At 41.7% G+C, this 13,322-nt stretch overlaps 1 protein-coding gene across 1 annotated transcript in view; it reads left to right on the forward strand.

Annotated features, from left to right (window-relative positions):
* Window positions 1-13,322, forward strand: part of LOC124126953 (blastula protease 10-like) — an 85,149-nt gene that overhangs the window by 23,581 nt on the left and 48,246 nt on the right. The window contains exon 4 of the mRNA XM_048398641.1: window positions 10,429-10,761. Coding sequence (XP_048254598.1) covers window positions 10,429-10,761 — 333 coding nt within the window. The remainder of the gene's footprint in view (window positions 1-10,428; window positions 10,762-13,322) is intronic.

A 13,322-nucleotide genomic window follows, 5' to 3' on the forward strand; every position in this document is an offset into this window, starting at 1 on the left:
TGAGCGCTTTGGTTAGAGTCCTCAGACCGCTCCATAACTGGGACTCTTAGAAGTTTAAAGCAGGGCAATGCTGGTGACCCCTTTTGAGCCCTGGCCTTCCACAATCAAAACAGAAAACTGATGATTGTTGTGGAGGGGGTTTATCACCGACCTGCTTTACTAAAGGTTTATTTGTCTGGGCACCTCTGAAGGGAGCTTGGCCTTGACTCCTGGTGGGTGGTTTGTAAGAGGAGGCTTGAGCAGACCTGAGCTCAAGAGAGTGAACTTTGTCCCCGATAGACTTTAGACTCTTATCAAGGTCTTTAAGCCTAGAGAGCACATCCTCCATCTCCCGACCACATGGTACAAGAGTGGTAACGGGACACTGATGTGCCTCCTTAGGGGTAAGCAGTTCCTCCTCCACCCGACGTACAGCAAGCAGCAGTTGGCTGTACTCGAGACCAGAGTCAAAGTGATGACGAGTTGCCTGCTTCAAAGCATCCTGGGACAACCCCATCCAGAAACGGCTTCGAAGCAAGGTCATGGCAGCATTTGGTGGGAGCATTCCTGAGACTTCGATCTTTGAGATCAAGTCACGAAGTCTACAACTCCAAGCTGCAGCAGACTCGTTTATTTCCTGGCGAGCTGTGTAAAAGCGCTCCATGAGCGTCTCGCCAGGCATCACATTGCCAAAGACAATGTCCAACTGCTCGAAGGCAGAATCAAGGGTTGCCTCAGCAGGGAAACCACTGAGAAGATCTGCAGCAGAACCCTTGGCTGCTCTCCGCATGGCATTGAATATGGCGGTGTCAGAGTGAGCATTTTCACGTCGACACCCCAATATTTCAAGGCGCCACTGACTATATTTCACATCACCCTTTGCCCTATCCCCTGAAAATGTTGACAACCGGGGACTTGGTGCATTGATAATTGGCATGTACGAGGTGTGTGATATGGGCATAGTGGAATGCGGAGTTGCCAGGAACTGACTAGGCTGAGCAGTTGGAGTGTACCCAGGGTATAGAATGGGCATGGGTACATGTCTGTTGGGCCAAGCCTCATTTGGTGCCCCAGTCGGACGTGTAATGACACGCGACTGCTGTGAGTAAGGGGTTGATTATAGCTAAAGAGTGACCCGTAGGGCCTAGGCAAAGATTTCGGCAATTCTATCCTAGGGCTATGGTCTTGTGGGGGTATTGTCCGCTGGGAAGGCTCCATGGGTGACCATATATCAGGCAACAAAGGAGACCCCAGAGGTGAATGTGTTAGCAGTGACGGTAGCCCAGGTGTATATGGTTGAGGAACAACCCTTTGGCTATCCACAGGAGGTGGAGGCACATGCGGCCGAAACAACGTATCTCCAGACCCAACATCAGCTACATAAGTGGTCTGAGGTGGATGTGGATTAGCGTCATCTGCTAGACGGTAGAGTAAACTAGTACGGACTAAGGGATCAAGCTGATGGATGAAATCCACAACCTGATCAACCTGTGATCTAACATCACTGTCCGACTGAGCCATGATGTGTATGATAATACAAGTATGACAAACCTCCAAAAAGGCAACAAGGATCCTATACGTTGGGACCCAACAACAATATTATGAACCGAGGCGATCGCAAAGTGCAAAAACTCCTAAGTATTAGGAAACCAAGTGCAGGGCTCCTACAAAAGCAAGGATACAAGATGGACTATGGTGTGATATGGGTAGACTTACAACTGCGGGGAACTAACCACTACCCCAGGTAAGCAACAAAGTTCAATAGCAATGCAAGTAGCCGAACAACAATCAGGATGTAGTCACCTGAAGGACAACTTATGCATGTACTGAGGTCAGGTAAAATGAAACACTAGCCAGATGATCCCAATGGAAATGAAATAATCCAGCAAGCAAAGGCTACGTGGTGAGACTAACCTGGCAACAACTACAAAGTCATCCCAGATACAAGCAGTAACTGCAAGTACTACAGACCAGACAACCACTGGAAATAAGTCAAGATGCAGCAATAACTGAGTTGTACATACAGAAAGTAAATGTAACAGTAGATACTGACTGAACTCCACTGTCACATATGTAACTTACATATGAGGGGAAACTATACAAATATCTCCGATCACAGATATACTGTTACTCGAGATAATAGATATGCAATTGAGGGAAATACTGAGGACCTAATCACTGATGGTGTTCAAATATTTCAAACAGAAGATCTGATATGACTGATGATAGTGATGAAGCCTATAATGGGATATGGTATATGATGAAATGAAGAAACAAGACAAGACAAGACAAGACAAAATACTTATGGTAAACATGTTAGTGGTTTGCTGAAGAGAGATATGTCCACACGGAAGGAAAGACAGCAGGAACAGCATGGAAAAAGAAGTACTGAGGATAGAGTCTGACACAGGTAAAGTAAGAAGGGTATCAATGCAAATATCAAAAGTATTGACAGAAAATATATCAAGTAAAAAAAACAAACTTTGGATTTTGAAATTGAACTGTTTAAGTTAAATGTTAAATAATTTCAAATATAAATTTGGAATCAAAGTCAAATAATTACCAGCTACACTTAATATTAACCTGAAATTTTGATCAGTGGTGAAATTTTGAATAGATATGAACTCCAATTAATTTTTCAGAATAAACTTGTCAGTGAGATGAAAATGAATCTATACTATATATACATATAATTTAAATAAACACTGTAGACATAGAAATGTGGTAGAAATAGAATTTGTACTATAATATAATCAATACTCTGTAAAAGTCAATAGGATTATAAATTTCAAACAAATATAAACATGATAAACATATAATATATATCACAGGATAAATACAAAATATATAGGGTGGATCACAAATGTCTAGAAAGTCAGGCTCAAAAGTCAATGTCCTGAATTTGTGAAACACAAAAAAAATCAAAAGTCACAAGGTCCATACACTTCATAAAACATTGATGAATGAATTATTCATTCACATAAGTGTATATGATGTCCTTGGAAACTGCATGAACTCTTCTATGTTGAATTCCATCTAATGAATGATGAACTGCCTCTTCTCACTGTACAAGTGATGATGCTGATGAAACTAGCAGCCCCACGTTGGGCGCCATTTTGTAGCCGGGCGTGGTGTGATGTGTCCAGCCACTGGGCTGCTAGTCAAAACATGAGGCAGTTCTTGAAGATGATGATGATTTTATTCTTTTGTAGTAGATGGTGGGAGGGAAGCTGTAAACAAGAGTCCTCCCTCCATAAAGAGTTCATGCAGAATATGTTATAATTTAATTTAAGCCAAAAGGAAACAGATTAATTTATAAGGATATGTTGGGTAGCACATGGTTGAAGACCATGTGCTCAATTAATGTAACACAAAATGTGTGAGCTGGCAAATATTTAGATATGACAAATTAAATAATAATGCAATTAAATATATTTTACTTTAATGAAAAGCTGTGATACCCTTTCTATGAATATAATTGTTTCTAAAGCAGGATGGAAAGAAATAAGAATATTGAAATGTTTCTCACCTGTAAACAAGAGTCCTCCCTCCATAAAGAGTTCATGCAGAATGCATGAGGAGGGCAGGTGAGAAAGGAAGTTTAAAGAAGTGGACCAAAGGGCCAATCAGAAGAAAGGTAGCATCTGACAGGTATTAAAAGGAAGTCAAGATGCTTCAGTCACATAAAGTGGTGGACATGTCTAAAAATAGATAGGGGGAAGTCCAGGTGAAGCTGGAGAAATTACAGAGGCTGCAGAAGGGTATCAGGTTGGTGTTAGTTGGCTGACATTCAACTGCAGACAAGGACAACATATAATGAACATATAATGAACATATAATGAACACAGAATGAAGTGATGGTGATAATAGATGAACATGTATGTATGTATGTATAGAATGAATCTAAGGGGGGTTATAAGTGGGTGGTACTTATGTGGCTATAACTCATTCAGAGTTAGCACCACCACCCGGCTACACGAACATACTCATAACTCAAAGAACTTTATTATGAAAACTAAATACTCTGTCAGACTGGAAGGCGCCGAAAAGATACTTAATCATGTTAATCAGACATTCCAATCAAACAGTAGTACCGGTACTCAGAAATATTTGATCACATCAAGACTGATAATTTGTTCAATCCATTCATTTCCCCTCTGACACTTATATTGCAAGACCGGATTCTACTAATTTCATTTTACCAATGAAAAGTTATCTCTAGCAAAATCAATAATCATTTGCCCTGTGGGTGATGCCCTCACCCTGTACAGTCACTTCTCTCATATCCATCTGTATTTTAACCTAAAGCCTGATTTAATAAACTACATTTTAAGTTAATATTAAAAACCCATTTTTTCCAAAATACCCTGGTTATACTTACATATCGATCTGTCTGTCTGTCTGTCTGTCTGTCTGTACTAGTATTGGACTAATGCCGATTTGATAGTTCTAGCCAACTGAGATACCATGCTGCAGTGTAACATAAATATCCCACTCAGACACTGTATACCAACTCCAAGGGGACCAGTCCTTGATTTAACACCTTACTGCCAAGCGCCCGGCTTGGTAACAATATAAGTACCATCTTTTAACATCTTTTGGTAGGACTCGGCTGGGGATCGACCCCCAACATTCTTTCCTCCGTGCAGACGTTATACCACCAGAGGTTTGGTTCCAAGATAACAATATGCATCTGCATAAAAACATGTGACAATGGTAAATCAGGCACACCACCCCTTGAAATGTGCTGTCCGAGGTCATGTGTTTCATGACTGTCACAATGTTATGTTTGGTAGCTTCATTTCTTCGGAAATATTCCTGCCACATTTATCACTTTCTTTCATTGGTTTATTTTCATATCCCCTCGTTTCTTTTGCATAGTTTATATACTCTTCAAAAAAAGAAACGCAAAAACTGATATTTTTGGCCATAAAAACAAAATTAGTTGGGAAACATGTACGATTCGGAAAAACGCACCTAGTACATTAACAAAAGGGCCATGGAGCTGCACACACTGCATGTGCAGCAGCACTATGAACTGTATTAAAGTGCAGGGTTTTCGATTGCCTGGCATCTGTGTCAATCGAACAGTGACAGTTCAACAACATTGCCGAGATTTTCAATGTAGCGCCCAGCACCATCATAAAGCTATTAGATCGGTTTCAACAGCATGGGTCAACACATGATTGGCCAAGGTTGGGACGACCAAGAGGAACCACCCCAAGATCGCTACACCCGACTACGCCACCTACGTGAAAAGATGACCAAAGCCACCTCAATAGCATCCCAAATACCCAGACTGCGCAGAATCTCCGACCAGACCATACAAAACCGTTTAAGAGCAGCAGGTCTACAAGCAAGATGTCCTGTTAGACGTGTCATAGTGAGTCGACAACATCGTCAACAATGACTGCATTGGTGTTGTCAACAGGGTATGGCCTCAACTGCGATGGAGAGATGTTTGGTTCAACGAAGCATCAAGATTTCTCCTCCATATGGAGAGGATGGAAGAGCATAGGTCTACAGACGTCGGGGAGAACATTATGCAGGAAACTGCGTTTAGGGAGTGGACAGGTTTGGTGGGGGTAGCATTATGATGTGGGAGGCTATCTCTCATCATGGCAGGGCAGGTTTGGTCCATATCCAGGGCAATCTTACGGCTCAATGATACATCAACGAAATTCTCCTACCACATATGCTCCAAATTGCAGCAAACGGCAATGGTGTATCATTGTGCGAGAAACCTGGGTGTCATCATGGATCCGCTCTACAGCTTGGATAAACATATCACAGCCATATTCAAATGTGCATATTACCAAAGGACAAACTCATATCAACATCGGACAAAGGAAATTTCATTGTTGATCCAAGCTTTTGTCGTCTCCAGGTTGGTTTATTGTAATTCCCTCCTCTATGTTCTACCAAAGAGTGATGTAGTAAAACTACTGCATGTTCAGAATGCAGGTGCAAGAATTCTGACTAGAACACCTTAGCGAGAACACATGACTATAATAGCTGCCAATCCAAAATGGCTGCCAATCCATACTTACAGGAATTGCTTGTACCATACAAGCCAGCATGGCTCCCCGATCAAAAGATCATCATCGGCTAGTGACTTTGGTACCACTAGCCGATGATGATCTTTTGATCGGGGAGCCATGCTGGCTTGTATGGTACAAGCAATTCCTGTAAGTATGGATTGGCAGCCATTTTGGATTGGCAGCTATTATAGTCATGTGTTCTCGCTAAGGTGTTCTAGTCAGAATTCTTGCACCTGCATTCTGAACATGCAGTAGTTTTACTACATCACTCTTTGGTAGAACATAGAGGAGGGAATTACAATAAACCAACCTGGAGACGACAAAAGCTTGGATCAACAATGATAGGTCATTTCAACATGGTGACCCATTGCTATGAACAATCTGCCACAAGAAATCTGAGAAACAGAAAATCTCACAATCTTTAGAAAGACGCTCAAGACATGTCTCTTCAAGGGAACCTTTGTCTAGATCAGTCATGGTCTCAACACATTTCAGAAGTTGTTAATTTGAAAATGCACTGTACAAATTCTTAGTTTGATTTAATTAAGAAGTATAAAATCCTGGCCAACATCCATAAACACCACCTATCAAACAAAGTCTCCTTTTACCTAGCGAACTCCACATACGTATAATCACCCCTTGTCCTTCAATACCTAAACTTTTGTCTATATGCCTTGCAGACCAACTTCTAAGCCTTCAAAACAGCTTTTTTCACTTCATTATTGTTGAAACTAACATCAATGGGGAGTGCTGAATAAACTTCAGCTGTGCCCTTCGAAACACTTAGCAATAACATTACCCAATGCTCTTGTGGTCATATAAAGTACGTTGCAACCTTCTCAAAGTGAGTGGAAATCCGATTTATTCAACACTCTGATTTGCCCCTTACTTGGAGACACAACGAATGTCTCACCCTTAAACTTCATGCGATAGTTACAAACTTTACAATAACCCTGTGCAAAGCAACAAGGTACAGGGCAACTACTGAAATCATTTTGTTTAAATTTTAAAATCCCCTGCAAATTTAATTCAGGTCACGGACGAGCCCACAATTTCTTTTTCGAGCTGATTCCCAATTTGAAAGTAAGGTTAACCAAAGACTTATATACGTCTTTGGATTAACCCAGAAATCAAATGAAACTATTTCTGATTTCTCCAGATATATATTGGGCCTGAAATTATTATAGAAATCAAATTTATCATGTAATTTGTATTGAACCAAGCAATGTATAACACAAAAGCAAAAAAACTTCCAGGTATTCTTCTGCTCCATCTTGAATTTTCTGAATTTGATTTCTTTTTCTTGTGGAAGTTCCTGAATATATTTCCAATATTCTAAACAGTATACCCACCAAATATCCGACCCTCCGATTGTTTGCCACCCTGGAAGGCTTTTTTCTGAACTTGAAACAGGGGGTTCACAACATTGGAAGTTTGCAGATTAATGCCGAGGTGAAACCGGAATCTGTTGTACCATTGCATATTGAACAGAACTGTTGTTCTTATGAGAGATTGCATCAACAACCACTTCATACTTTCCTGGTACGCAGACTGGCTCTCTTCCCACTACTTTTACAGTACCCAAGATGGATCTTGTTTCAGATATTTTCATGAAACTCTTGATCCATGACTCATTGACAGACATCTTAGAGACCACATTTAAGTTCTGTCCATGCTCTTGAAGTAGCATGTCTCTACATAGTTTAATAACAGTCATCCCAAGTATACGTGGCACCTGCTTCCTCTGCTGCCTGGTTGCCAGATCAGAGCTGTTGTCAAGATTCGTCTTTTAGGAATTGTTTTTTGCAATGTGTCAATGTCCAGTTCAAAATATCTAATGTTTGGTTTCTCCAAACCGTTGGCTGCCTTAAGCATGAGCCACCCATGTTTTTGGAGAAGCTTAATACCGAATGGTTTGAAGAAATAGTTGAAGAAATATTTCGTAATTATTGACCCTGTATCTCACAGGTATTTGGTTTCCACCGCACCAACAACCCGACTCATGGCAGTAGAGGGTTTCAGTTTCCTGGCAACTGAGGTGAAGCTGCCCCTTGGTTACCTTGATGCTGGCCCCTGCCAGTTCCTCTGCTTCGCTAGTGATAACTGCCTCTACCATGTTCCTTGCCTCTGGCTCTGTGATGCTGATAATATTCCTATATGTACTTAGGGATGCAGGTTAGGGAAAAACTCCAGAATGCACATATCAAGGACAAACTTCGGGCAGGGTACAAATGTAGACTCAAGAAAATCTGGAGTTCAGAGCTGAACACCCGCAATAAAGTTAAAGCCACAAATACTTATGCTGTACCAGTCCTTTCATACTCTTTTGGTGTTGTTGATTGGACGAAAAAAGAAATTCAGGGTATTGACACCCTCACACAAAGAATCATGTCTGACAATAGATCCCACCACCCTCGCTCTTCCCCCAATCGCTTATATTTACCAATCATAATGGGAGGGCATGGTTTGATTAATGTGGAGGCTCTTCATGATAGAATTGAATTGTGCATTTTTGCACACATTTATTTGTCTGACGATCATCTTCTGAGGCATGTCAAGACTCATGATGACAACAAGGCATTCCACTGTTTTCATAAACGAGCTAAGGGTAAGGGACATAATCTCAATGTCAGTGTTTATTTTGTTGATGGTTCTGTACTGCTGGAGGGTACAGAAATAAGTGTCAACCAAGCAAAGTGCCATATCAAAACGGCCCAGACTCAGTTTTTCAAGGAGAGGCTATCTGAAGGACTACTGAATCGAGTTTATGTGCAGTGTGTTGAGAAGATCGGCAACCCTGCAGAGTCCTTCGCTTGGATGAAGTCGTCTGGCCTGAAAAGTGAAACAGTAGGCTTACTGTTTGCTGCTCAGGACCAGTCACTTCCCACTCATGTGTGATTTTGCATCAAAATGTAAATATGAAATGTAGATTATGCAATGAATTTAATGAGACTGTCCAACACGTTGTCAGTGGATGCCCCGCTTTGGCACAAACACAGTATCTTAAGCGACATGGTAGTGTCTTGATCATTTTTTTACCGTCTTCACCATGCTTGTGGTTATGACACAGAGGTCCATCCATGGTACGACCCGGAATATGTAGAGGGTATCATGGAAAATGATAAATACAAAATTCTTTGGAATAGGCCCGTTTACAGCCTCAGATGTATCCAGGCCAACAAACCTGATCTTGTCCTTTTTCATAAATCCAATGAAATCATTTATATCATTGAATTTTCTGTCCCTTTTGACACTAATGTGATTGACAAGATTGGCAAATATGCGGACCTTGCTTTCGAAATGTCATGCTTTCATCCCAAGTACCAAGTTGTCCGACTCCCCCTTGTTCTCGGTGTCTTAGGTTTTGTACCTCCCAATCTGTTGACAGACATTGAGAGAGTACCCAGGTTTGCTACCAGGAATACAGCCCTTCTGACAATCTGGGTAATGCACAGAAGGCTGCAGTGTTGGGGAGTCTTCACATTCTCCGAATAGTTTTGGGCGGGTTTAACTAGGCAGCGCTTCCTAGGAGAAGTCCCATTCACTGTCTGGGCTGCATGTAGAGGGGGCAAGGGCCCGGAGCTGATGATGAGCCTAACCAGCCTGACTGTGCCAGTACCACCCAAACCCTCTTTGCAGCATTTAATATTTTAATCTGTACATCATCATCATCATCATCATCATCATCATAATAATAATAATAATAATGATAATGATAATCTCGTGGATCAGCTTAAACTCTATGCAAAGGATGGTTGTGTTCAGTCAACATGGTCAAGGTGTAATGGATGATGTTCATGTGAATTTAAATGCTGAGTTAGAATTTGAACCAGACCAATCGGAGTAAGCTGACTTGAACAAATTAACTCCATAAAACATACTGAAATGACCCAAGCTACCTGTCATATCCCACAGCTGTTAATAGTTGCAGCTTATTCTTGTAAATAGAGTTGATTAAAGAAACGTCCACACTCTGGAAGCAGCTCTGTAGAGTAGATCAGCTGTATGGGTTCATTCCATTCAGAGCAACACTATACAGTAAAATGTCAGTACATTATTGCAGTACAATATATACAAATGTGCAGAATACAGGGAGTACACATAATTACTACACTGCCAAATTTATAATCTTATTTACACGTGTATGACTCTAATCAGACTTATGGAGAAAAATGTGTTTTGTGTAAGCTCTGACATTTTTGTAGTTAATATGATGTTAAACATGTGATGTCATCATGATGTCATCATATGGTTACATATACATGAGGTACACTGCTAGAGCATTGACCTCACTTCTTTAGATGTTTTGTTTTTGCTGTTGTTGGAAACAATTTTTCTTCAATAATTCACTCTTTGTGTTTCATAAGTGTACTCTCTGTCAAACTTTCATGAATTTTCTGTTTTGCAGTTACTTCATCTGCATATGCCAGGTTTGGCGGCTATGCCACATTGTCATGGACTCTCCCGGATCCTGGGACCAGTGAGTTCAGTGTGTGTAAAAGTGAGACAAAGACATGCCTTCTTCACGTCACAGGCCACAATGATGTCAGAGCCGCCAGTGATAAGTTCACATCTAGAGTGAGATTCATTGGACACGTGTCATCATCAGGAACCGGTCTGTTCAGATTCGTGCTCTCTGATGTAACTTGGGAAGACGAAGGTCATTACATGTGTTACAGAGGCTCACCAGACTCAGGAGGACCAATCATCCCTGACTGTGGACAGAATCTGCTAATACTGGGTACGTAATCCATATCCATTCACAAAACATGCCTACAAAATGCTATTATTCTACTCAAGGCATACACTTTTTATGATATAGGAATTAACCTCTCTTCATGTTCAACGTGTCTTCCTTTCTGTTTCATTCAAAGATCCTTGAAATAAAATGAAATGGAATCATGTTGTATGTAATTTTGTATGTAATGGAAAAACAGACAAAAAGAGAAAAATCATTGTTTTGCATCCCTACTGTTAAATAGCATTGTGAACAATTCTGAACCACAAGTTAGTTATGGATTCATTTACATGTCATTCCAACAAATTCATCTTCCAGTGTGTTGAATTTTACCTCTGATCATGAAAATCCTGTCAGCAATAACGCCAGAGTTCTATCTGTAAAACTAGAAAATGCTTCTGTGCATTCCTTAATTATCGAATATGGATCCTGCAGCATGGCGACAGGGCAAATAATATTCTTATCAAATCCTTCCATGATAACAAGGCGCAACCCATGGCAGTCAGCCTGCCTATCCCTATCAGCTGTTGACTTCAAGTGACTTTGCAGATGCTTCGTTCCTTTACATAACCATAATTAGGACTGCAGGACGTGAAACAAAATTTCCTGTAAAGCCTTTAATCAACTGGGCCCACTTAACAGAGCAACCTTAGTTACTATCAATCTCAGGTGCTGTCAATCAACTTTACAATCAACATACCTCATTCCACTTGCAGGGGCAGTCGGGTAGCCTAGTGGTTTAAGCGTTTGCTCATGACGCCGAAGACCCGGGTTCGTTTCCCTACATGGGTACAATGTGTGAAGCCCATTTCTGGTGTCACCGGCTGTGATATTGCTGGAATATTGCTAAAAGCGGCGTAAAACCATCCTCACTCACTCACTATTCCACTGATTCTGGCACAATTGAAAGACAGCTTAGATTTAAGACTGGGATCCTGGCTAAGATTGAAATCTTCAATGGTGAAGGTTCGAATATCTTTAGTTATGATACACTACACGTACCTCCCATCTCACCTCCCATCGCATCATTGCCATAAATCCTGTATAATTCTTATGAAATTTCTACCTCTATTACATATCTGCTATAAATCCTGTATTTTGGCTTCAATCACACTAACTAAAATTTTCAGATTTTCAACATACGTCCTCTTCACTGTAAATTACAAACAATTAGTTGCCGCCAAGTAGTTTCGTAACTACCAATGCCGTGACGTCACATTGGCGGCCATATCACTTTTTTCCTGTGTGTGCTAGAGTCAACACCTACTAAGTAGTAGTGACAATCTAGCACATGGTAACATGGTAGTAGATCACAGTAACCTAAGATTATTCTAATAAGATTGCTATCGTAACAGACATATAAATAAATATATATTTGAAGTAATAGTGCTGCTGAAAGAGACTGCACGCACGTGAGTATAGCTGGTGGGTTTGTGAGGTCGCCATGCAGTCTCACATCATCCCCGGGTGTAAGAAGTGTGATCGATTTATGATCATGGGAGATCCTCATGTAAACTGCACGAAGTGCAGAGGGAATACCTGCACATTGGACAAGAGATGTGAGATATGCACCGACACATGTGAAGAGATATTCTCCTAAATGTCAGAGGCCGCGACGAAGGCCAAGAGGAGAGAGGTGGCGACCCCATCATCTCCTGCTCTCACCCTGAGCCTCATCCAACAACTTCTGAGAGAACAGCAGGAGATGATGAAAGACATGCTTGATTCTAAGCTGTAGGATATGGATGCTAAGATCGCGATGGTAGCTCTGGCTAAGACTAAGAGATCTTCTTCCACGGCCGTGTCCCAGCCTACAAAAGATCTACAAGCTGAGCCACTCAATATCCATGGACAGGCCGTCCACGGCAACCAGCCATACCAGCCATACGCCATATGGCCCCAAGTTCCACCCGACCGTTAAGCCGTCCAGCCATCCATCCGTGAAAAAACCTTAGGGCCGCCGCACAGATTCCATGGGCCAGCCAGCAACGGCTACCAAGCCTACCGACCACGGCTGACAATCCAACAGGACCCAAACCAGCCTCACGGACTCCACAGAATTACCCAGCTAGCTGCCAGCCGACTGACCAGCCAGCTGTGAGGACAGCCAAAGCATGGCTACCATTACCCAAGGGCTACAAGCCACACAGAGACTTATTATGCCGGAGTCATGGTCACCGGAGGATGACGAGCCCTACGGGGCAGAAGCTGAGGGATATGATTATACACCCCCCACAGGAGATACCCCAGACTACTCAGAGCCAGAATCAGAGGGTTTGGAGGAGATAGACAACTCACCCCAACGTTATCACATCAAAGGCTACACTTTTGTAGAACCTAATGAAGAGCTTTACCACCTTATGCCTTCACTTCGGCTGCATTTGACAGAGGATTCATTATCCCAGATGCCAGAATACGGGGATGTCATGCGCCTGCTCCATCTCAACATATTTATCAGACGTTACCTTGGCCCAGCTGCGCGAGTAAGGTCGTAGATCAATCAACGGATAACATCCATAGACTCAAGCACAATGAACGTCAACCTCTTCCACCTATGAAAGGAA

The sequence above is a fragment of the Haliotis rufescens genome, unplaced genomic scaffold (assembly GCF_023055435.1).
Source record: "Haliotis rufescens isolate VD_foot unplaced genomic scaffold, xgHalRufe1.0.p SCAF_18, whole genome shotgun sequence".
Lineage (NCBI taxonomy): Eukaryota > Metazoa > Mollusca > Gastropoda > Lepetellida > Haliotidae > Haliotis > Haliotis rufescens.